Source organism: Gymnodraco acuticeps, unplaced genomic scaffold (genome assembly GCF_902827175.1).
Source record: "Gymnodraco acuticeps unplaced genomic scaffold, fGymAcu1.1, whole genome shotgun sequence".
In the NCBI taxonomy this organism is placed as follows: Eukaryota; Metazoa; Chordata; class Actinopteri; order Perciformes; family Bathydraconidae; genus Gymnodraco; species Gymnodraco acuticeps.
This window is the reverse complement of record NW_022990701.1, coordinates 802,069-824,348: the sequence shown is the minus strand read 5'-3', so window position 1 is coordinate 824,348 and position 22,280 is coordinate 802,069. Positions and strand designations below refer to the sequence as shown.

The window sequence follows — 22,280 nt, the reverse complement described above, 5'->3', positions numbered from 1 at the left end:
CACACACGTATTAAAAAAAAAAGAGGTTTATTTGTGACTTTAAAATACATTTTCTACTTCACATAGGAAGATAAAAGAACAAATGTTTTCTTTAAAATGGTACATATTGTTTTGAGCAATGGAATGTGGTACAACCAACAGGCATAAATACATTTATTTCAATGAAGTACTAGTAAAAAATAAAACAAGGACTAGCAAACGATACAAACTAAACCAGCACAGCTGCAGAGTTTAGGTAAGTGACAAGGCAGGCTTCACTCCCTAAAACCTAAACAACAAAGTCAGTCCGTCAGGGTTTACACATTATCACAGTCTGCAGAGCAAACACTAGGACTAACGATACGGAGCTGGCTGCCATCTCAGATTCTGACTCGGTAGATTCAAGTTGTTAACGGCTTCACAACTTCAGCTTTTTCCTGCGTCCACGGCCATCTGGGGTCGCGTCTGACTTCCGTTTCTGGGCCTGGGGTAAGAAAAGAATATTATTAAAAGGAACATTTCACAAGCAGTGACATACAACTCACTGTGAACCAGACAAACAGGGCTGGGTGACCTACATACTTGATAGTAATGAGCGTTCTGCCACATTCAAACACCATAAGATTCTCCAGGACAGACTTGCAGTACTTAAATTAACTATTTTATTTTAGACGAACACTCAGTCACCACAAAGGAGAGTTATCCCTAATGTGAGTCAGAAACCAGAGCCCAGTCTACTCTGATTGGTTAGCTGGCTGGCTCTGTTGTGATTGGTCAACCGCTTAGAGATGTCCCGCCCCTTAGCCCATCACTTAAAAAAGGTGTTGGAGCGCTATCCAATAGAAGCGTGAGTGGTACAAAGTGATGTCACTACGTTTTGGAGGTAAACGAAGGACTTCAATGGAGGCGTTTCAGGCGGGGCGGGGGGCGGGGGGGGAGTGTGTGTGGTAGAGGAGATAACTTTGGGATTTTAGCCTTTGCAGACCATTTACATGCACAGAAACCTACCACAAAAAGCATTAAAGGGCCACTTCAAAGGCCATCAGAAGATTACTTTTCTGCCACTCCATGGTGGTTGGAAAAACTTCAAACAATACCCAGCCACAGACATAATGAATATTTTATTTTACATCAAAGTGCCTTGCTGCTTCCTGTAGTTCTTTGGTAACTTACTGAGGCATTCTTCGGGCCGCGTTTCTTCTTCTCGGCCTTCTCTCTCTCCTCCAGCTCCATGTTCTCTCTCTCGATCAGTGTGATCAGAGTGTTGCATCGCCTCTGGAGCTCCTACACACACACCATAACAAACAACATTTTTTATTTGTAGGCAACATGCACAAAAAGAAAAGAGAAATAGCACCAAGAAGCCAGCATTTACCATGGCCGTCCGGGACTTCAGGAACCAGTCGAAGCGGAACTGCGGCGAGTTGCGGATGCACTGCCGCAGCTCGTCGTACACGCTCTCCTTGTCGAAGCCCAGCTTGTGGAGCATGCAGATGAGGAAGCGGTCCTCCTCCTCCGTGTAGTTCTTGCCTTTGTTGGTGCCGTAAGAGATACGCAGCTGGTGGAAGGGAGCCTTGTAGCGACCGATCTGGGCAAGGAGATGAGGAATTAAGGGAGTGTTCATTAATAAGGATGGAAGAGAGGATAATGTGGAGACGAGACGATTAGAAGATCAGAGCAGGATTTAGAGTTGGTGTTCAACACAATGCTTAATGAGATAAAGCGAATTAAGTCGTTACAAGAGATGAATGGTAAGATGGCTACCTTTGAGTCCAGTGCTTTCTTGATGCTTATCCTCCTCTGGATCCTGGCCTCTCCTCTCTCGATCTGCGCCATGATCTTCTCGATGTCCTGCAGCTCGTTACAGCGCTCCCAGAACACAGCTGGAGGAACAAACGAGCAAATCATTGTCTAAACATGCAAAGAAATGTAAAGTTTGCTTGTAGAATAGAGGGTAAAAAATGAGTTGTTACCAGAGTATTCCATGACTTCCTCTGGGGTTTTTCCCTCGACTTCTCTGGCGATGTTCTCAATATCATCTCTTCCCCACTTCTCGTTGGCTTTGATGAACTGGTTGAAGTCACGTTTGTTCCAAATGGTGAATCCCTGCAATCAAGGTACAGATGTTACAAATATGCTCAATTTAGATCCAGACCCAAAGCATTTAAACTTGACTCGGCACATTAACCACACATGTAGTGTATTCAGGGGGAAGGATCAGTACCTGTTGCAGCAGGTTCTCCTTCTCCTCCAGCTCCTCCTCTGTGAGCGCCTCCGCCTCGTCGATCTTACCCTGTTCCTCCTTCTGGAGCGTGGCAGAGTTTGGCATCTCTGGATTACGGGGCACCTGAAGAGACGCAGCCACACAATGATTTAGGGCAGGGGGGTCAAACTCAAATACACAGTGGGCCAACATAAAAAAAATGGGTACTAGTCGAGGGCCGGACTGGTTCAATGTTTATCGCAAAACGTATTGAAATGAACTTATTGCACATATTAAACCTGGAACTAACTAAGCTTAAGTTATTGCCTATTAAACATGAAATAATCAGTTGCATTCATTTCTTATGGCTCTATCTGCAGCTTTTCTGGAGTCATTTCTTACGAGTACATTTCTCCAAAGGCCAACAACAACTTCAAAAAAACTATTCCCCTCAAAGAAGAAACCAAACATGCCCTGTTGTCGTGAGAGAAAGTGCAGAAGGAAACATTGAAACTCAGTGTGCTGCTCTGATGTAGTTCAAGCAGATACTTGGCATCTCATCTTGGGTGCAAGGTCATCAATGTTTGGGCTCAGGCTCTGAGCTGAGGAAACCCTCAGGGTGGAGTGAAGGTGTGCGTGCAATATACCGGCGGGCCAGATCTAATAGTAATAAGAAATTATCCTGCGGGCCGAAATTAAATCCACCACGGGCCGCAATTGGCCCCCGGGCCTTGAGTTTGACACATGTGATTTAGAGACATTTCCACTTCCTAACAAATGATGTCTTTCTCATGTGAAAAATATCTTGGTACCTTGTAGCCGATGGTCTTCCTGTAGAAGAGGATTTCCTTTTCTAGGAGCTCAAAAAGACGTGGAGGGAAGAACTGGAAGTCCTGCACATTTGGCTGCTTGGGGGGACGAGGAGCCTGGGAAATGGGAAACACATGTAATACCTCAACCAGGACAAATACACATACATAATAAGATAAGATGGAACTTGATTGATCTCCTTGGGGAAATTCAAGCATTTATAGTTAAAACCAGGATTCACACATACTGTTGAAACAAGATATTACAGTGAAGCGTTGAGCATTTGAATGAACATGTTAACCCTTAGATGCATAAGTGGGTCTTTGTTGACCCGGTGAGGTGGTTTTCTTAGAGTATCTTTGTAATTACATTTTTTTATCATTTCATATTCCAGCTATTCCTCAAAAAACATGTTTTGGATATCATGCCATTCAAATTTTAAATATACATTTTAAGAAATTGTAGTTTTTGTATTTCTAACCCAAGCTTCCACAAGTGGGTCAAAAATGACCCGCATGCATTTTCTATGGAATTTCGTATTTTTTTTCAAAATGTAAAAAAAACGTCTAAAATTATAAATAGTGAAAAATTAAATATTTCTAGTGTGAACCAAAATATAATACAAGTGATTTTTCTTAACCAAAATGACAAAAATGGCATAAAAACACATATTACTCTAATACGGGTCCTTTTTGACCCACTTTTGGAAGAGTGTAGGGTCCAGTCACTGTCAGTGCATCTAAGGGTTAAATATATGTACATAAGTGTGCATAAATGTAATAAAAACATTGTAATTAGACTTTCTGCAGCATTAATGCTTTAGGACTTAAGGGTGTTTGTAAAGTGATGGCCCCTACCTTTGGTGCTTTGGGCTCACTGACTCTCAGGGCCTCTCTGAAGTAAGCGTCCACAGCGTAGTTGGCTTTCCTCTCTCTCTTAGGCGGCTCGATCCAGTTGGTGATCACCTGAATGAAGAGGAAGACGTGAAAGAAGGGTAAGACTCAGAGGTTTATATTGTTGGAATTAAAGACTGACCCCTGATGTTTGAGTGTTTTGTGTACCTTTTTCTTCTCTCTGTAATCTTCTCCTTCAAACTTATACACACTGCTGTTCTCTGTGTCCACGGTGAAGTTCCTCAGTGAGCTCTCACCCAGGTTAGCCATCTTTTCCTTTATCTCCATGGTCTAGCAAATAACAAGAATAGAGTGTTTATTTTTCGCCACATTTACACGACACAAAAAAGCATCCATTTTCCACAACCTGTACTGTCTCACCTTCCTCTCCCCGTACTCCAGGATGGCGTCAATGTCATCGTCGGTGATCTCGCTCTCTTTGGAGGCGAACACATGTGTGGCGCCGTGGCGGATGATGGACAGCATCTCATCTTTGGCCAGCTTGTTTGCACCTGGATCCACCAGTCTTCCTGTTAATGACAACGATGGGAAATGAGTCTCTCAAAGCTCCATAGACGTTTTGTTCTCAGCGATCCTGTATGACAGCGAGGAGTTACCCTGCTGGATGACGATGGAGTCCAGGCGCAGTTTCATCTCAGCCCGCTCCACAATCCTCTCCTCCACCGTGTTTTCAGTGATGAAGCGGAACACGCGCACCTGCTTCGTCTGACCAATCCTGTGAGCTCGGTCCTTAAATTAAAAAAAAAAACACAATTGGTCACAAGCGGCCGAGATGGGTTTTCTCCGCAGGGTGGCTGGCGTCTCCCTTAGGGATAAGGTGAGAAGTTCAGTCATCAGGGAGGGACTCGGAGTTGAGCCGCTCCTCCTTCGCGTCGAAAGGAGCCAGTTGAGGTGGTTCGGGCACCTAGTTAGGATGCCACCTGGGCGCCTCCCTAAGGAGGTGTTCCAGGCATGTCCAGCTGGGAAGAGACCAAGGGGTAGACCTAGGACCAGGTGGAGGGATTATATCTCTTCGCTGGCCTGGGAGCGCCTTGGGATCCCCCAGTCAGAGCTGGTTGATGTCGCCAGGGAAAGGAACGTTTGGGGCTCTCTGCTGGAACTGCTACCCCCGCGACCCGACCACGGATAAGCGGGAGAAGATGGATGGATGGTCAACTCCCCTGAAATAAAAGCTCTACAGCACCTGGTTCATGTTCGGATTAGGGATGTACTCACCATGGCCTGCAGGTCGACCTGGGGGTTCCAGTCCGAGTCGTACAGGATGACCACATCAGCTGTAGCCAGGTTGATACCCAGTCCTCCAGCTCTGGTGCTCAACATGAAGATAAACTTGGGGCTGTTGGGCTCATTGTATGCGTTGATAGAGATCTGAAAAACCAAATTACATGAAGATTATATTTTGACTTGACTCTTGTTAGAGAAAAAAACGATGGTAATATGTTGACGTAATCAGTTATTTGGCGTCTTGTTATACGAGACCCGCACCTGTCTCTCCTCGTGCGGCGTCTGGCCATCCAGGCGGCAGTAGCCATAGTTCTTCCACATGCAGTAATCCTCCAAGATGTCCAGCACCCGGGTCATCTGACTGAAGATGAGGATACGAGAGCCTGGACGGAAGAGAGACAGTATACTCTGTCAGAGGAATGTATTAAAACAAAGACAGAAAGAAACAGTGCATGCAGTCCTTTGAGACAGCACTTAAAACTAGTTAGAAAGAATCAATCTTATTAAACTACTCTATGCATTCAATTTCTTTCTGTTTTTATTCTGACAAAAGCTATGTTTGATTGCAATTGGGTAACTGAGTGGGGCAAGAAATGTTATTGCACAACAGAAGCAGTAGAAACGAGAGGGTAGATACAGATTGGAATACAGTAGTATTTTACTTTAAGGTAATGTAGTGGAATATTTTTAGATGTTTGTACTTTGATGCTTTTACTCGAGTAAAAGCATCAAAGTCCGTCTTTCACCACTTATGAATGAAACACAACGGTGTGTTCGATAGCATCTTAGTATCCTACATGTTTAACATTCTGTAATAAAGAAATACGACGTCTTTAGGATGATAACCATGAATTCTGGTACATTCACAGCATGACTCTACACACCCTGCTGCTTCATCTTGGGTAGCAGCTTGTCCAGCACCACCATCTTGCCGCTGTTCACCACCAGATGGCTGTCGGTGGTGTACGGGGGTCCGGGCTCGGCCCCGTCAAACAGGTACGGGTGGTTGCAGCATTTCCTCAGCTGCATGAGAACGTTCAGCAGACGCATCTTGTCCATCTTACCCGCTGAGTTCAGAATGTCGATGTCCTTCATCAGGATCTTTGTGTACCTGATGACATATGACGGGAGGTAATATTACATACAGGTGTACAACAATTTAATGTCAGTACACAGTTTAGCTCAAGCTGTATGGATCAATCAAAGCTCAACTGCTTACCACTCTCGCTGCATCTTACTCAGGCCCACATACATCTTGATCTCTTTTTTCGGAAGCAGACTCTTCTCTACGTCCGCTTTGATACGACGGAGCAAGAAGGGACGCAGCACCTACACACACAAAATGCAATAAAAGACACGTCAAAAGAGTGCTTTGACTTTGATGAGAGTAACACCTTTCATTTGACAAAGTAGTTGGAAGTTCACGTGAGGAAAACTTACAGTGTGAAGACGTTCCACCAACTTGGTATCACCCAAGCAGTTGTTTGTGTCGAACCAGGAATCAAAGTCCTGTGGGGAAAAATAAACATTAGTACCAGAAAACAAAAGCACTTTTCTTCTAAATAACAACATCAGTACAATTAGGGACTCCAGCTTGAAAGCAGGTTTATCGTAGGGCTGTGCAATTAATCGTATTTTAATCGCGATTACGATTTTGGCTTGCAACGATTACGAAAACAACGTAATCGAAATAAAACAATTATTATTTAAAACAATTTTTTTTTTTTTTTTTTTTTAAATTGTTTTGGTTTTTCAGTTGAATTCAACTTAAAGTTCAGGGTGACCAACTGTTAAAAACATACTTTTTATTTTTTCAAAAAATGGATGTTTTCAAAGCAAATGGATAATCGTTTTTAATAATCGTGATATCAATTATTGACCAAAATAATCGTGATTATGATTTTTGCCCAGCCCTAGTTTATCGTATCGTCTAAATCTCCTGATATTGCGCATTTCTAGGCCGTCTTTACCTCTGATGAGTTAAAGACGTCGGGCAGCAGGAAGTTGAGCAGAGCCCACAGCTCGTGGAGGTTGTTCTGCAGGGGGGTTCCGGTCAGCAGCAAACGATTGGTGGTCTTAAATTCTCGCACGATCTCTGACAGCTATAGGAAATAAATGGCTTCATTAGGAAAAACTGTGAAACACAAGAGTGGTTCTGAAACATGAAAATATAAATGTTGTTTCAGTGTCTGACCTTTGATTTCTCATTCTTGATTCTGTGGGCTTCGTCAATGACCAGGTATCTCCAGTTGAACTTCTTGAACACTGCCTTTTCAATGATGAGCATCTCGTAGGATGTGACGCACACATCCCATTCTCCGGGCAGCAGCACATCTCTGATCAGGGCATTCTGAAATTGATGGAAAACATTTGATGTTTTTGAGTCTGGTTTATTTACCTTATAAAGTTAATTTTCTTTAGTAAAGCTAAAGTTGTTCTGCATGCCGTTTTCAAATGACCAATTCCTTCCTCACATACAGTATAATCCAATCTTTTGATACACACTTGATATGTAACCTACATGAGTCCAATTGACCAAAACAGTTTCTCATTGCAAAACAAGCACATTAAAGTCAAATCTATAGGTGGTCAAATATATCCAGCTATTCCAGTTACAATCATAACACTGTGAGGCAGCGTACCCTCTGCTCTCTGCTTCCGATCAGGCAGACGGCGCGCAGTGAAGGCACCCATCTCTTGAACTCATTCATCCAGTTGTAGAGGGTGGACTTGGGCACCAGCACCATGTGGGGACCAGGGATGTTCCTGTAATGCTTCATGTAACCCAGCAGAGAAATGGTCTGCAGAGTCTTCCCCAAACCCTAAAAAACAGCACAGTGTGTGAGATAAACAGCAGTATATGTGAATTCAACAATACAATGTGTGTCACTCCCCTTTCAAATAATAGGTTACAGTTTTAAAGTACCGACCATTTCATCAGCAAGGATGCCGTTGATGCCGTTCTCATACAAAGATATGAGCCAGTTCAGACCCCGGACCTGATAGTCTCTCATTTTTCCTTGTTTGACGTCTAAATGAGAGACAAGAAAACATCGTCATCACTTCTGCTCATGAGAAGAAGGCTCTTTCAAGCCTCAATAAAGGAGTAGAACATTGCTTACAGGAGGGGGAGTCATCAAAGCGAACGCAGACGTTAGTAGTTTTGGTGCTCTCGCTCAGAAGCTCTTCGTCCTCCTCTTGCTCTGTGCGGCGGTGTCGGTTGCTGTTTGAGCACAGAAATCAAATATTAGTTTTCATGATCGCAATGACAGTATTTATTCAATATATAAATTGGGGTGGTGTTCAATTACTCACTCTCCGGCAGACAGCAGATTCTGTTTTTCATCGTTCTTCATGCGAGGACGTCCTGGCTTCATCTTCAGCGGGGAGGTGGGGGTCTTCTGTGCGGCTGGTTGGATGAAATGAGCAAACAACTCTGTTTGCTTCAGCAGGTACTCAAATCTGTTGGTCCGGTCTGTGAGCTGCACACATGGGGAAAAAGTCTTGTTAGCTTATTTATCCAAGATCCGAGTGGTGAGATTTTAAAGCTATGGTTAGATACTTACCACTTTCTCCTCATACCCCAGACCAGTTTCTTTAGTTTTGGTAGAGGAAGTGGCATCTTGTACATCAGCCCCAACCTCTGAGGCCGACTCTTTCCCTTCATCTGAAGACTCTGTCTTCTCCTGAGCGGAAAAAAAAATGGTTGTTCAGTTGCTTTCTTCAGATTGAACAACAAACAGGAACAGATTAGACAAACCACCAGCTCTGTTCTCAGATGCTCTCAGGAACACACAGCATATGATGGAAGATCTCCTGTTACGGATAACAGCTCCCAAACATTAACCTTTAACGCTCAACTTTCCCTGCTGCCTTTCCTCTATTAAGCAGGCTTTGCTTTGTTTTTATTCATAATGTATTACTTGTTTCTTAAGTGTCATTACGTTTTTTCAAATACTTCACGTACCTGTAAGCATGTATATAATCCTTGCCTGTTAATTGTTTGACTATATCGGGTAGTTATTTGTCTACTGTTTCCTGCACTTCAACTGCTGTGACACTTTGTGTACACGTTTATTTAAGTAAAACGACGGAACTTGTTATTCTCTAAATCAGACATACACGTCTGAAAACATGTTGTGTTACTCAGTTTGTTATGGGGTCCATTGTTACTTTGTCATGTTTTTTGTCTTTACTTGTAAATACTCATTCATCTGTTGTGTGTATCCGTGACACTGCACGTGCACTTGTCCTGTAATTGCTATTTAACTTAACAAACATTAATACATAAATACAAAAGGCCTTTACTTGTAATGGGATTAATCAACATAAAGTAGAGTGAAAAGCACGTTGCAGGCACGCAGCACCCCTCGTTTACAGGAGCCATCGATGCCCTGTCCCACTGAAAACAAAGGCTCAGACGGGACAGCTGGGCAGAGGGCTGCTCGCTGCGTTCACGAGGTTTCCACAAGCCGGAATAATAGTCACAAAGGACTCGCTGGGTGACTGTGGTCACAAACCGTAAACAGAAAGTACTTTGGGACTTTCATAGGGATGATAGCTGGGTCGCTAGCGGGGCTAAGCTAGCTGCCTTAGCGCTTGTGAAACAGCCTGGCCCTGTTGCTGCTATGTAGCTTCAGTCCCGGGTGAATGGGACCGAGCTGTTGTTGTCGTGAGCTAACGTTAGCTCCGCCGCGGTTAGCTAACATAACTAGTTAGCTCAACAAGCCGCATTAACATTGACTAAGTGAACGTTTATCAAGACCGAATTGAAGGAACGAGTAGGTTTTTGAGTTTGGTACATATGTGGTAGATCTAGTGGAAATGAAGTCGATGATGAGAGGAGACGATGCCCTTTTTTTAACCCTCTTACCTCCGCTGCTTCGGGTTTTGGAACTTCAGTCGGTTCTTCCCGCTGTTCCACGCAGCTTAGGAGTTCGGACATTTTTGTCGAATTTCCCTCTACGTTTCAGATGTATCGTCCGTTATTTGGTGCCTTGTGTGATCCCGTATAATATCCGTTTAGGATTTCCCGAACTTTCTCCGGGTAAATAAGAACAATTATGCGGTCTATAATGAAAGACACATCGGTTGGTCAGAGGCAGCACGTTCCCGCTAGCAAGAGTTGTCTCGGGCACCCGCGTTATTCCCGCGCCAGTTACCCGGTGTGTGCACTCTATCGCGAGACTTGGTTAAGCTGCCTTTAACGGCGGTTGGAAATGATTTGGTTTTCAGTTGATTTCTTTATCAATGTGTGCAATAATAATGGTAACGCAAGATAATAATAATAATAATAATAATACATATCATGATTATAATAATAAGTAAATTAATTGTTCATTTTGCACGTTTCAAAGCTAAGATTAAAGTGAGACAAAAATGATTACAACTATTTTAAAGTTCTACAAAATTAGCTACACATGAGACAAAAGTTAAATAAAACAATATCATTATTGTTAAGTTAACATGTCTTCAAGAAGTAGTCCTATAAAGGCGAGATGGACGAGGGGTACTTGAATGCAGCACGTCAACCACACAGGAACAAACCCTATGGAACAAACATATTTATTCAAATGTCACCATTCTCGTTATCTTGCTTTAAAAAAAATGTTTTAAAGCATTTTTAACTAGGTTAGAATTACTCAACATGTAACATATGCGTCACAGGAAATATTAAGACGAAAATTGCTTCACACATGGGTCCTACCAACTTCTCTGTCCATAGGAATGACGTCGGTGAAAGGGTAATCAGCTGATTCTGAGCGATCAAATGAACCAAAATAAAACGGTTTTACCTGTCAAATCTCGGTTATCATCTACCGACCATTAAGGATTTTCTCATCGGACATCGTTGGCATGCTTTATTGGGGTAAGCACACATCGTAAAGCTTCTGAATGGCGAGAATACATGACGGTATTTATGCTAAGTCAGAGGGACCTAACGTTACTCAGCTAACGTATCACAGGCCTGTTTGGTTGCTTTGTTCTTGTTATCACGTTGAATGATGTTTGTAACAACTGTTGCCATGGAGCGGCAGAACAGGCAACAACGGTTTTACATTTTTAATAATATTCATGTTTAGGTTTTAACTGCCAGGAAAACACAATAACCTTTAACGTTAGCCGACACAGCTAGCGTTAGCATGCTAGCCGCCTGTACGCACAGAAGGAGCACAGATAGCCGTGACAAGGAAAAACACAAGGCGTTAATGTTTAAAACAATCTCAAATGTAAAGACTTGCTTATCTCAAGATAATCGCGTTGTAAATACAAATAAGGACATACTATCGCCAACATTATGAGATATTTAGTGAAAAGTCATGTTGTTGTTATTTTCTCTACCGGCTTGTAAAGCGTATAAAGCTCCAGGAAAAGCGCCCTATAAAAGTGTATTTTTTTGAGAAAATGTCTCATTATTTATGTGACATTAAGACATTATGTTGCTATTCTAAGTAATTGTTTCTTACTTCTCTCTTATTTTAATTTTTTTAATCATTGTAGATTAGTCTTAGTTGTGTACTGTTGTTGGTCTACTGACTATTGCTTCACTTTGACATCTGGAAATAAATGGTTTCTTATTAGTTAGTAGGATTTCCCCTTATTTTGTTTATGTATTTATTTTGTAAGTTCTCTAACAAGTTCCTAATTAATATATTTTTGTCAAATGTTGTTGTGTATGAGCATTACATTTAAACAATGTCTTCCTGTCTTTGGCACAGCATATTCTTTCACAAAATAAATACATCTAAATATTGTGTTACATTTTGTGATACTTTAAAAGCCCAATAGTCAATTTGTTTAAGCACCTTTTTTCGCCTCAGTAGCCACATGACAGTGAAGTCTATGAGCTCTACATTCCAGTTGCAGCACATTAACGCTGAGCAGACATTGTCTACATTTGAATGCTCACGGTCTGTGCACTCGATGAATGCAGACAATGTGTGGAGTCTGGTAAAAAAAAAGACCTGTTGCTCCCATTGATCCCCCCCCCCCCCCCCCCCCCCACTTCAGACAGTTTGACATATCATTATAGGAATATCATGTGTTACTAACAACCACAATAACAACTCTATTCTATTCCTATACCCTTGTAAGCTGTGAAAGTGAGCCATACACCATGCCCAAACCCTGATCATAAAAAGGCCTGAATTATTTTAGTTTTCTCTCCTCTTTTTTCCTACTGTTAAATTTCAAAAATATCCTTTGTGAAAAAGGCCATCAAAGATTTTAATAGACTATTTTGCTATGGGAAAAAAGTGAACAAAGTGTCTAATTATTTCCTTTTGCCTTTGACAGACCGTCATCATGGACAAGATTTTGGAGGGCCTTGTGAGCTCCGATCACTCTGTTCCAGTGAAGAGGGCCATAGTGAAGAAGGTAGTGGAAGCAGCAGAGAAAGAGGTGACAGAGGAGCAGTGTCATGCGTTGTTTACTCTCACCACCCGCCTCATCCTGCTTGGTGAAGATGCATTTCAGAGGCAGATCGGCACCCAGGTTTTGGAAGCCTACGCGCGCTACCACCGGCCAGAGTTTGAGCATTTCTTCACCAAAGACTTTGCACTCACTCTTCTCCAGCAGGGCTATGCCCACCTGGACCGCAAAGATCCAGCCGTAATAGACTACATTCACTGCTGCCTGCGGCTGCTCATCAGCTGCCCCTCGGTGCTCGAGATCTTCGGCGTGATTCAGGTGGAGGTTCTGAGGATGGTGTGTGAACGTCCTGAGCCTGCTCTTTGCGCCCACCTGAGCTCTTTGCTGTCGGACTTTGTGCAGTGCCTCCCGAGGGATAAGTCGGGTGTTTTGTTCTGCCAGCAGCTGGTGAGGACCATCAGTTACTTCCACTGCTTTGCCAGCCAAGAGCAGGAGCTGAGAGAGTATGTGGGTCAGGTGACTAAGGTCAGCACACTGCTGCAAAACATCTGGAAGGCAGATCCAGCCACACTGCTTCCCTCTCTGCAAGAAGTGTTTGCTATTATCTCTTCCACAGGTGAGTCTCCTTCCCACCTTCCTTCCTTCCAAAATGGTTTAATACATGGGATTTGAGGTTCGAGGAATATAATATAGTAAATGTTTTTCAAACTTGGGCTACCTTACTTATTCCTTAAGGTACGTTTTGGGACACCTGGAATTATAGGTCCTAAAGAAGCTTAAGATATGAACACATTTAGAATGTATTCATGGATTTATAAAAGTCTGCCTACCCGTAATAAAAACAAAAGTGCTTCCATTTGGCAACAAGGACCCATGACTTATACCTCTGCCTCCATAAATCTTAGCATTAATGCCGGGGGTGTTATTAGCACATGACTAAGCACACAGGGACAATGACCTTGTTTCATTTGAATTTTTTCAAGACCCTGCCAATAGCCGACTCTGATCCCTTGGCTTAGTAATATAATTTGTATAGTTTGGATGTTCATTCTTCCATATTCAGTGTTATTGGCACCCTGATAACGTTTTTTTTTTTTAAATGTGTAGGTAGTGGCCTCATTTTACACACTTGTCATTGCCTGAAGCACTTTCCTTCAAATGACTGATTCAAGAAGAGCATTTTCTCCAAGGGTAAATACTGAAAAGCATTAGTTGCTAGGATGTAGTAGAGTTCAGAATATTTAAAGCTGCAGTTCTGTTGTTGATGGTACATTTCAAGGATGTCCTGTGCAGTGTTGCAAGTGACTGAAATGTGGAGCGGCACAACATAAACAAACAGGAAGCAGCTATAGATGAATAGCCACACTGACGGCATGCATCAGGGTCACTCTACCTTTCAGTGACAGTTCAGGTGGGCTGAGCTAATATCTAAAGTGCTGGTGGCAAAATCCACAGAGCCACACTGCCCTTCCCAGATATAACAAAAACACTATAGGACACTATACAGATACTACAGTAAACCATAAAAGGTTGAATACATCATTTCGAGAGGTTTATTTAGGCCTATTTGCAGCTTTATTATGCAAGACAAATAGGTATTATACACAATACTCATACAACAAATGCCTCTACAGAATATACACAAAATACATCTTTAGAAATATAAAAATAAAACCTGAGTTTGCACTGGTGTCACACTGCACTGTGTCTCAAGGGGTCCCTGTCATTGCTCGTCTAGACTTTTCACAATTCTGCCATATTACTAGATAGGCATTTTGGTATCCCCCAACTATCTGTCCACTGATGCAAAAGGAAATGGTTGGGTGTAATAATTGTACTCTTGTTGATTTCTGGCAGACTCCTCCTTTGACCCCTCCATCGCCCTGGCCAGCCTGGTGCAGCACATCCCCGTCCAGATGATCACCGTGCTGATCAAGAGTCTCACCACAGACAACAATGTGAAAGACGCCAGCATGACTAAAGCCCTCTGCAGGTAACCTCTCACATCCAATCATACAAGATGGACGTCACACTTCTACACGTTATTTACACCCCCCATCCGTCTCTCTCTGTAGGATGATCGACTGGCTCTCTTGGCCTCTGGCTCATCATGTGGACACCTGGGTCATCGCTCTACTGAAAGGGCTGGCTGCAGTTCAGAAGTTCACCATCCTCATAGACGTCACTCTGCTCAAAATCGAACTGGTTAGTCGTGAAAACTCCTCATTTATTATTGATGTACAAAACAGAAATTGTATGCATCTTTTAAAACTTCACAGATGTTGAATTGCATTATTTGTTAACCTGAAATGCAGCCGTTATACTTAATGATATTATACCTGGGGCTGGTGACAAACTCCCCAGCTTGTATAAATGTATTCATGACTTTGTTTTCAGGTCTTCAGCCGCCTGTGGTACCCCATTGTGCGGCAGGGGGCGCTTGCTGTGCTCTCCCACATGCTGCTGAGTTTCCAGCACTCTCCCGAGGCCTTCCATTTGGTAAGGGATCTCCTGCTTCCTCACAGCCCATTTCCCTCTCATATGGCCACTTTATTGGTCTTCTTATTTTCTTCTCTTCTGGTCTAAATGACTTCAAAGCTGCAGCAACTTCTTTTCCCAGAACCCCAGGCTCGGCAGTGCTCTCCCACTAATGATGTGTGAAGCACTTAAATGCCGGGCAATGGCCCTTGAGTTGGCCAATTTCATTAGTATCTAAAAACATGAACGCCCTCAAAAATATTCATCAAATGAGAGCGAACCCTCTGTGGGGTTCCTGATGTGCAACTAACCTCTGGCTGACCGTACTGCAGATCTGTGTGATTACAATTAGTGTCCTCAACATTTTTCATCTTCATCCCTCACTGTTCCAGGTTGTTCCACATGTGGTGCATCTAGTCCAGTCTTTACGGACAGATGGTCTCTCCACCAGCAAAGCGTTCCTGCTGCAGTTCACTGAGCTAATACACTGCATGATGTACCAGTACTCCGGCTTCCCTGACCTCTACGACCACATACTAGAGGCCATCAAGGTAAAGACACACTAAACATTTCTTGTTTTCATTGCAAACTTTTCCTAAGTGCGCTCTGTAACTATTCATTTAAAATGGTCTTCAAAGGATCTCCCAAAACCAGAGGAAGAGAAGATTAAGCTGGTTTTGAATCAAAGTGCCTGGACGTCCCAGTCCAACTCGTTTGCCTCGGGTCCTCTGAAGCAACTTGGTAAGTCTGAGACTGGGAAGACTGGCCTGGTCAACCTGGGAAACACCTGCTTCATGAACAGTATCATCCAGACCCTCTTCATGGCCACAGAGTAAGCTGCTGACCCACACTTAAATACACACTTACTAAAACATTTTAAATTGTATACTGAAACATAAGGACCACCTGATTGTAGGTAACCTTTCCTTTATTCTCAGTTTCAGGCGACATGTTTTATCATTACATCTAAATGGTTCGAACACATTGATGAAAAAGCTCCAGCTGCTCTTTGCTTTCCTTGCACACACTCAGGTAAGTGTTGTCCTGTGTAATAGGTAGAACAGAATATCTTTACTCATGTCAACAACATTGGATGATCCAACCACTCTGTTGTTTGTGTCTGTTTCCTGCAGAGGGCAGCGTTCGCTCCCAAAACCTTCTTGGAAGTATCTCGGCCTCCCTGGTTCAACGCCGGCTCTCAGCAGGACTGTTCTGAGTACCTCCGATTCCTTCTGGACAGGTACGGCTGCGCGCCCAACAGACCAGATGAATCATAACAGGATTGGGTTAAATTGTGGTGTCGATTTTTAAAGTATAACATTATTTGTATTTGTTATACATCCTTTATCGTTCCCCTTTTGCCAAATGAATAAAATCTGCCAAAATGATGCAATGTTAGGCAAGACAAGTTCATTCATAAGCACATTCAACAACAAGGCAATTCAAAGTGTTCATAGTTCAAAAGAAACCGATTATAAAATGTCTTTTTAATACAGTGATTTAAAAACATCACAAACAAGATAATGGGAATAAAAACAAGATACAAATAGAATAAGACAACTATTAAATACAAAAACGTATGTAATCAATATGCTATCTTGCTATGAAGAACACATACAAAGCATTGTGAATGTACAGTGTGCATGTCTGTGGCTTAATGGTCATCATTAATGACTTTTCTTCAGAACCAGATATATTATGTATATTGTTACCTCAGTGTCCCAAATTAAAATCAACACAGTATTTTCTCCTCTAATGTTGAGTGCCCTGTCTCCTGATCTCAAGGTTACATGAAGAGGAGAAAACGATTCAGGTCCTGGAATCAGTAAAGCCAAAGATGGCCTCTCTTGTTGACACAAACGGCAAAGAGCCAACAGCTCAGAGTTCTCCGGAGGACGCTGAGGAGTCATCTCTGACTCCAGCAGAAATGAAACCTGAGGACGACGGCAGGACTTTGACAGAAAAGATGTTCAGGGGGAAGCTGATCACAGGGATTCGCTGCATGCAGTGCAACTGCATCTCTGAGAAAGGGGAGCCTTTCACAGACCTCTCCTTGGCCTTCTGTCCTTCTGCCACCTCTCAGGGCGGCCCCCAGCCCGAGGGGCCCTCAGAGGAACCCAAAGGTCTCTGCCAGGGATCCGTCAATGGCGGGTAGTGAAATATCGGAGCCTGGCCCGGCCCCAGCCCCAGCTAGCAATATCAATGATGTGCCAGTGACAAATGAGCCTCCTCTCTCCGTGCCGGACCTGGTGAACTACTTCCTGGCTCCAGAGATCCTGGACGAAGATAATGCCTATTTCTGTGAGAAGTGTAGCTCACTGCAGCGGGCAGAGAGGACCATGAAAGTGGTATCGGCGCCTGAATACTTAATCCTCACCCTGCTGCGATTCTCATATGATGCCAAATGTCACGTCCGGAGGAAGATTCTGGACAATGTCACCATCCCGCCACTCATGAGGCTTCCTGTTCATGCCCCTTCAATGCCCACACAATGTTCCTCTTCTTCCTCTTCTCCTCTGCAAGTGGATTCCCCCGAGAGCAGTGAGAATCTGGCCAAGAAGCTCAAACCGTCTCGAAAAGAAGAGGAGGAAGAGGAGAAGGAGAGGATACACGGAGCAGAGGAGATGAATGGAGATGACGAGATCCTGTCGGTGCCCTATGTCCTCAGCTCAGTGGTGATGCATTCTGGGATATCGTCCGAGAGTGGCCACTACTATTCATATGGGCGTAACATTAATGGAGCAGATGGAACGCAGCACACAGCCAACCACTTAGCCCTAAATGAGGATTTGGGGAATGGACAGGGTGAGTGTAGCCTCTCCACCTGCTCAGCTCTCCCCATCCCACCTGAACAGAGAGACACCGTATCTAACGGAGGACAGGAGGCCAGGGATTGGCTGCTGTTCAATGATAGCAGAGTGACATTCACATCCTTCCAATCAGTGCAAAACATTACAGACCGCTTCCCCAAGGACACAGCTTATGTGCTCATGTACAGGAAGCAGGAGCTACCGGGGCAGAACATCAACAGGGGGCTGGTGGCAAAAGGGATGAGACCGAGTGCTGAGCCTCCCCTGCAGAAAGAATTACTGGATGCTATTATCAAAGACAACAAGCTGTATTTACAGGTACGTGGGGGCGATTAAAAAAATACTTCTCCCACATACAGGCATTGTGTTGCTAATTTTTAATCTGTGTCTATAAATGATACAAATAAAAGGTAGCCATGTGTGAAGTGATTAGAGCAAATATGTCATCTCCTGCTAAGATGTTCATTGGATGTTTTCCGACTTTACATGCATTTGTCACATAACATCCTTACCGCTACCCCTCTGAGCATGAGGTTATTATGGAAAAGCGAGAGCTGTACAAGACTCTCTCAGGTGGAAAGAAGCTGAGGGAAAAAATACCGTACTTTCACAGATGACTGGAGGCCTACGGAGTATAGGATCTTGACGGAACTTGAAGCCAAATCTGAACTGTCCCGTTATAAGACGTGAGGTGTAATTTCACGAGTCATTGAACTGTGGTGTGTCGAGTTCACTTTTCAGCGTACAAGTGACTAAATCCACTCTAGAGGGTGCTGTGATATTGTAAATCAAAAACACAGAATCCCTGTCAGTCACTACACCAATGCAGAGTTAACTCTTTGGAACAGAAGAAGAATGAGGCATACTTTATTAATGGGGGACATTCTGTACACACAAACTGTACAAATGCACTCATTCACAGAACCTATACACTTAAGGTTTGAAATACACACATGCATAAAAAACACTTATTTATGTAAAAGTGTCAGAGCAGAGAGACTGACATGACACTGTCAGTGCCTTGCTCAAGATGCCTTCACAGTGCCCAGGAGGTGAAACTGGCACCTCTCCAGCTACCAGCACAGACAGTTTCTTAATTTGGTTCAGTGACCTGAACCAGTGACCGACTAGTCGATATACGGAGCATGTGAGGTATATATTTAATCCCCTTTTTGAAAATAATTCATTTCCTCCATGCTGTGAATAGGAGCAGGAGCTTAATGCTCGGACCCATGCTCTCCAGGCTCCTTCATCCTCCTCCTCATTCAGGCCCAACGGTTCAGATGACAATAACCCACCGGGGAGCTGTGGCCCATCTGGTGGAGGTGGAGGGGGAGGGGGCTTCAACACCATCAGTAGACTGGTCTTCTGAAAGAAAAAACCTGCTGGAAAACCCAAATGAACTGGCACTCAGAGAGTCCTGAACTGTCATACCACAGATGTATGTGCATATAACCTGATGAACTGAGCACTGACATGATCTAATCTCACACACACACACACACACACGCTCTGATTCTGATCCTAGATTTGATCTCAATGTTTCAGTCACTATTTGATTTTCATTCTTGGTTTTTAGCTAAACAGTGTACATTTTCATTAATACTCCAGATTTAGAAACATACAAAACCCTTGTTTGTGCAAATGTGTACTATCGCTTTAATTAGATAATGATGCTAATAATAATTTGCACAAATTAAGAATTTGAAACAAGTTGAGACTAGAACACGCTCATATTGTCGGCTTTAACTGAGTGTTTATAACATTACCTCTCACACACAAACACACATACACACCCCCATCAACATATGCAAATACATGCATGTGCGGTGCACAGTACAGAAGAAAGCACTCAACTGTAAAATAAGCAAGACTTTTTTGATTTGTCACAGTTCTGAATATACAGCTAACGACCTTTGTTTATTTCTGATTTGCATGCAGCTTTTCTTTTGAGCTGTAGAGTTTGATTTTTATGATATTTGAATCTTTTGATGTGGGCTTTGCTGTGTTTTACAGGTTTCATATCACATGCAATAAATGTATATATGACTTAAAATATCATTCTGAATTATCATGGAATACAAAACTATGTGGAAAGTGTAATACTGTGTTTGGGTAATCTCCAAGATAAATGCATTTTCAATAAGAATATTTACTCCTCCTGCACTCCCACTAATAGGTAGTGTGATCTCATGAGAAGCAGCGTGTTCAGTTTACAAGTAAGTAAAGTATGTGCCTTTTGATAATGTGTATGTTTGAAGAGGAATTGTCAGGATACACACCTCAGCTGTACCCTGTTAATATTCATACTGGATCCACCTGTTCCTACAGTAAACAAAACAGTTTTTTATTTGTTATGTTTTCCAGGTTATTTAAGATAAAGTTATTTAAGATGTTTTTTTCCGGCAAAGACAGCAGATGTTGGGGACGAAACAATAAATGTCATTGCTAATACCAGCATTAATTGTTAAGAAATAAAAGATGATAAATGAAAAATGTAAAATTCAATTAATAAATACTTAATTGAACGAAAACAAGACGAAGAAGCAGTCGGTTTCTGGAAACCTCAGATTTGAAGTATGTAAGCGACTTTGTTGATTAAACAAATACAGAACTGTACGTTGTTGCATAATTCATGAAAACAAGCACATGTATCTTTTTTGCTTTAATTGCAATACTATTTCTGCAAAAATGGAAGTGATAAAAGCAGTCACTTAAAAAGGAAATGGGAAATTACATGCATAATCTGCAATTCCCCTGGGCAACGGACGAACGAAAGCTGTAATGAAGCAATAGCCAATTATTTGCAAAGGCGCCATTTATGTCTAATTAGCCATTGATAGGGGAAACACACAGAAGTGGCACTAAAGCTTTCAACGGGCACTTGAAAAAAAATCAATGATTCTCAATTATTAATCAACCAAACCATTACATGTTTGTTGAACTGTTAACTCTTGGGATTGGTATTATTCTCTGATATGTCATAGGGTTTTTGAATATTGAAAAATGTGACGGATTTGTATTGTTGCAAATAGTATGTATATAGTATATATAGTAATGTCTGGTCTGATCATCAAGTGTTGCGAAAAATGTGTGATGCACTTAGATTCACATTCCTCCATTGAACCTAGATGCTGTTGACACACACTAAAGCTGTATGCACCTGTACATCCCAGACTATACGGACACATGCACAGCTTCATACAGATTGTATAGAACATGCTGCATTACATTACATTATATTACATGTCACTTGTTGGACGCTTTTATCCAAAGCGATTTATATACTCAATACTGTGGACAATCCCCACAGGAGCAATTTGGGGTGAAGTGCCCAGGGACACGACGACATACTGACTGCAGTGGGGTTTGAACCTGTGACCCTGATCCGAACACCAACGCACAACCCACTGCGCCATACGCCTCCACGCCCTGCATCAAGGCACTAAAGATATTTGGTGTTGTAACACCTAGTGCTAGATTTCTGCTAAATCTTTCAACATAATTCATTAACTGGAATGGTGTGTGGTGTCTACAGCCTTTAATTGCTCCCTGTTTCTTCATCAATAACGAGGCTGTTGAAAGAGTTAATGTGCCTGTGCAATGGTAAAGTCATTAATCATGGAGAGGGGACATCCTTTGGGGGAAGTGTTTACCATTACAATGGCATTCCAATAAGATTCCTCAGATACCATTCAAGTCTTCATGTCTTTGTTCGTGGATTAGACTAGTTTGTATGCTGTGCCGAATCCACTATATTGATCAGATATGGTAAACCAGTTCAATATTACACACCTTAAAAAAACAGTTTGGTATGGACAGTAGACAATACAACTACTCATCTATGTTTCTTAGAATTCAGTTCAAACTAAACAAAGTCAAATGCATATATCTGTATAAGTTTGTAGTTTAAATGAAACTTCATCAAGAAAAAAGAATATAGGTGTATTGAACTGAAAACAATGATATGTACAACAATAAAAAGGAACTTCTAATGAAAGATACATGTCAGAATAGTAACCACAACAATTGCTAAATAAGAGTCTATCTCTACCTGCTATTCTACATTACATGCTTTTTATGGCGAATTTTATATGGGGAATAAACATGCATGATGGATAGTGTAGTTTACACGTGCAAGGCTTTCTTGGGACCTTTAGTTCACGCATGAGGAGGGACCTTCCTTTGTCTTTACAGCAACAGTCTGAGCCTACTTATTAACCCAAAGGTGCACATGGCTCCATAACATCATTTTTCAACTACAAAGCCGCATTACAGTGCTTTGTTGTTATTTGGGACGAGACATAAACGATTGTTGGACTACATGTCCCATGGTTGAAGCTCCACAGTTTCGCCTGCACACTGCCGCCTCCCCATTTCGCCTTCGATAGTAGGAAAAAAGCGAGTAGGGCTACACAAATGTGACATCCGGTAGGAACTTTCAAAACAAATATCCTAAATGACCGACACTAGCTTGAGGCTACACTATAA

The 22,280-nt window shown here is 42.5% G+C and overlaps 2 protein-coding genes across 2 annotated transcripts; one reads left to right on the top strand and one right to left on the bottom strand.

Moving 5' to 3' along the window:
• Positions 1–12: 12 nt before the first annotated feature.
• smarca5 (SWI/SNF related, matrix associated, actin dependent regulator of chromatin, subfamily a, member 5) lies at positions 13–10,307 on the bottom strand. Its single transcript, XM_034231298.1, has 24 exons — positions 10,004–10,307; positions 8,697–8,816; positions 8,446–8,612; positions 8,253–8,353; positions 8,061–8,161; positions 7,773–7,952; positions 7,325–7,480; positions 7,101–7,232; positions 6,571–6,639; positions 6,350–6,459; positions 6,015–6,241; positions 5,392–5,513; positions 5,122–5,274; positions 4,503–4,635; positions 4,267–4,415; positions 4,054–4,176; positions 3,850–3,957; positions 2,995–3,108; positions 2,204–2,326; positions 1,953–2,085; positions 1,744–1,862; positions 1,355–1,567; positions 1,153–1,263; positions 13–463 (listed from the first exon to the last, which is right to left on the bottom strand). Exons 1-24 carry the CDS (start codon positions 10,073–10,075, stop codon positions 398–400), a joined length of 3,102 nt encoding a protein of 1,033 aa, XP_034087189.1. The 5' UTR covers positions 10,076–10,307; the 3' UTR covers positions 13–397.
• usp38 (ubiquitin specific peptidase 38) lies at positions 10,294–20,408 on the top strand. The gene is given in 12 exon segments (XM_034231297.1): positions 10,294–10,999; positions 12,427–13,117; positions 14,359–14,494; positions 14,577–14,706; positions 14,899–15,000; positions 15,372–15,530; positions 15,618–15,811; positions 15,918–16,011; positions 16,113–16,219; positions 16,765–17,128; positions 17,130–18,107; positions 18,997–20,408. Coding segments are annotated over 11 exon segments (3,111 nt in total). The 5' UTR covers positions 10,294–10,999; positions 12,427–12,435; the 3' UTR covers positions 19,162–20,408.
• The last annotated feature ends 1,872 nt before the right edge of the window (positions 20,409–22,280 follow it).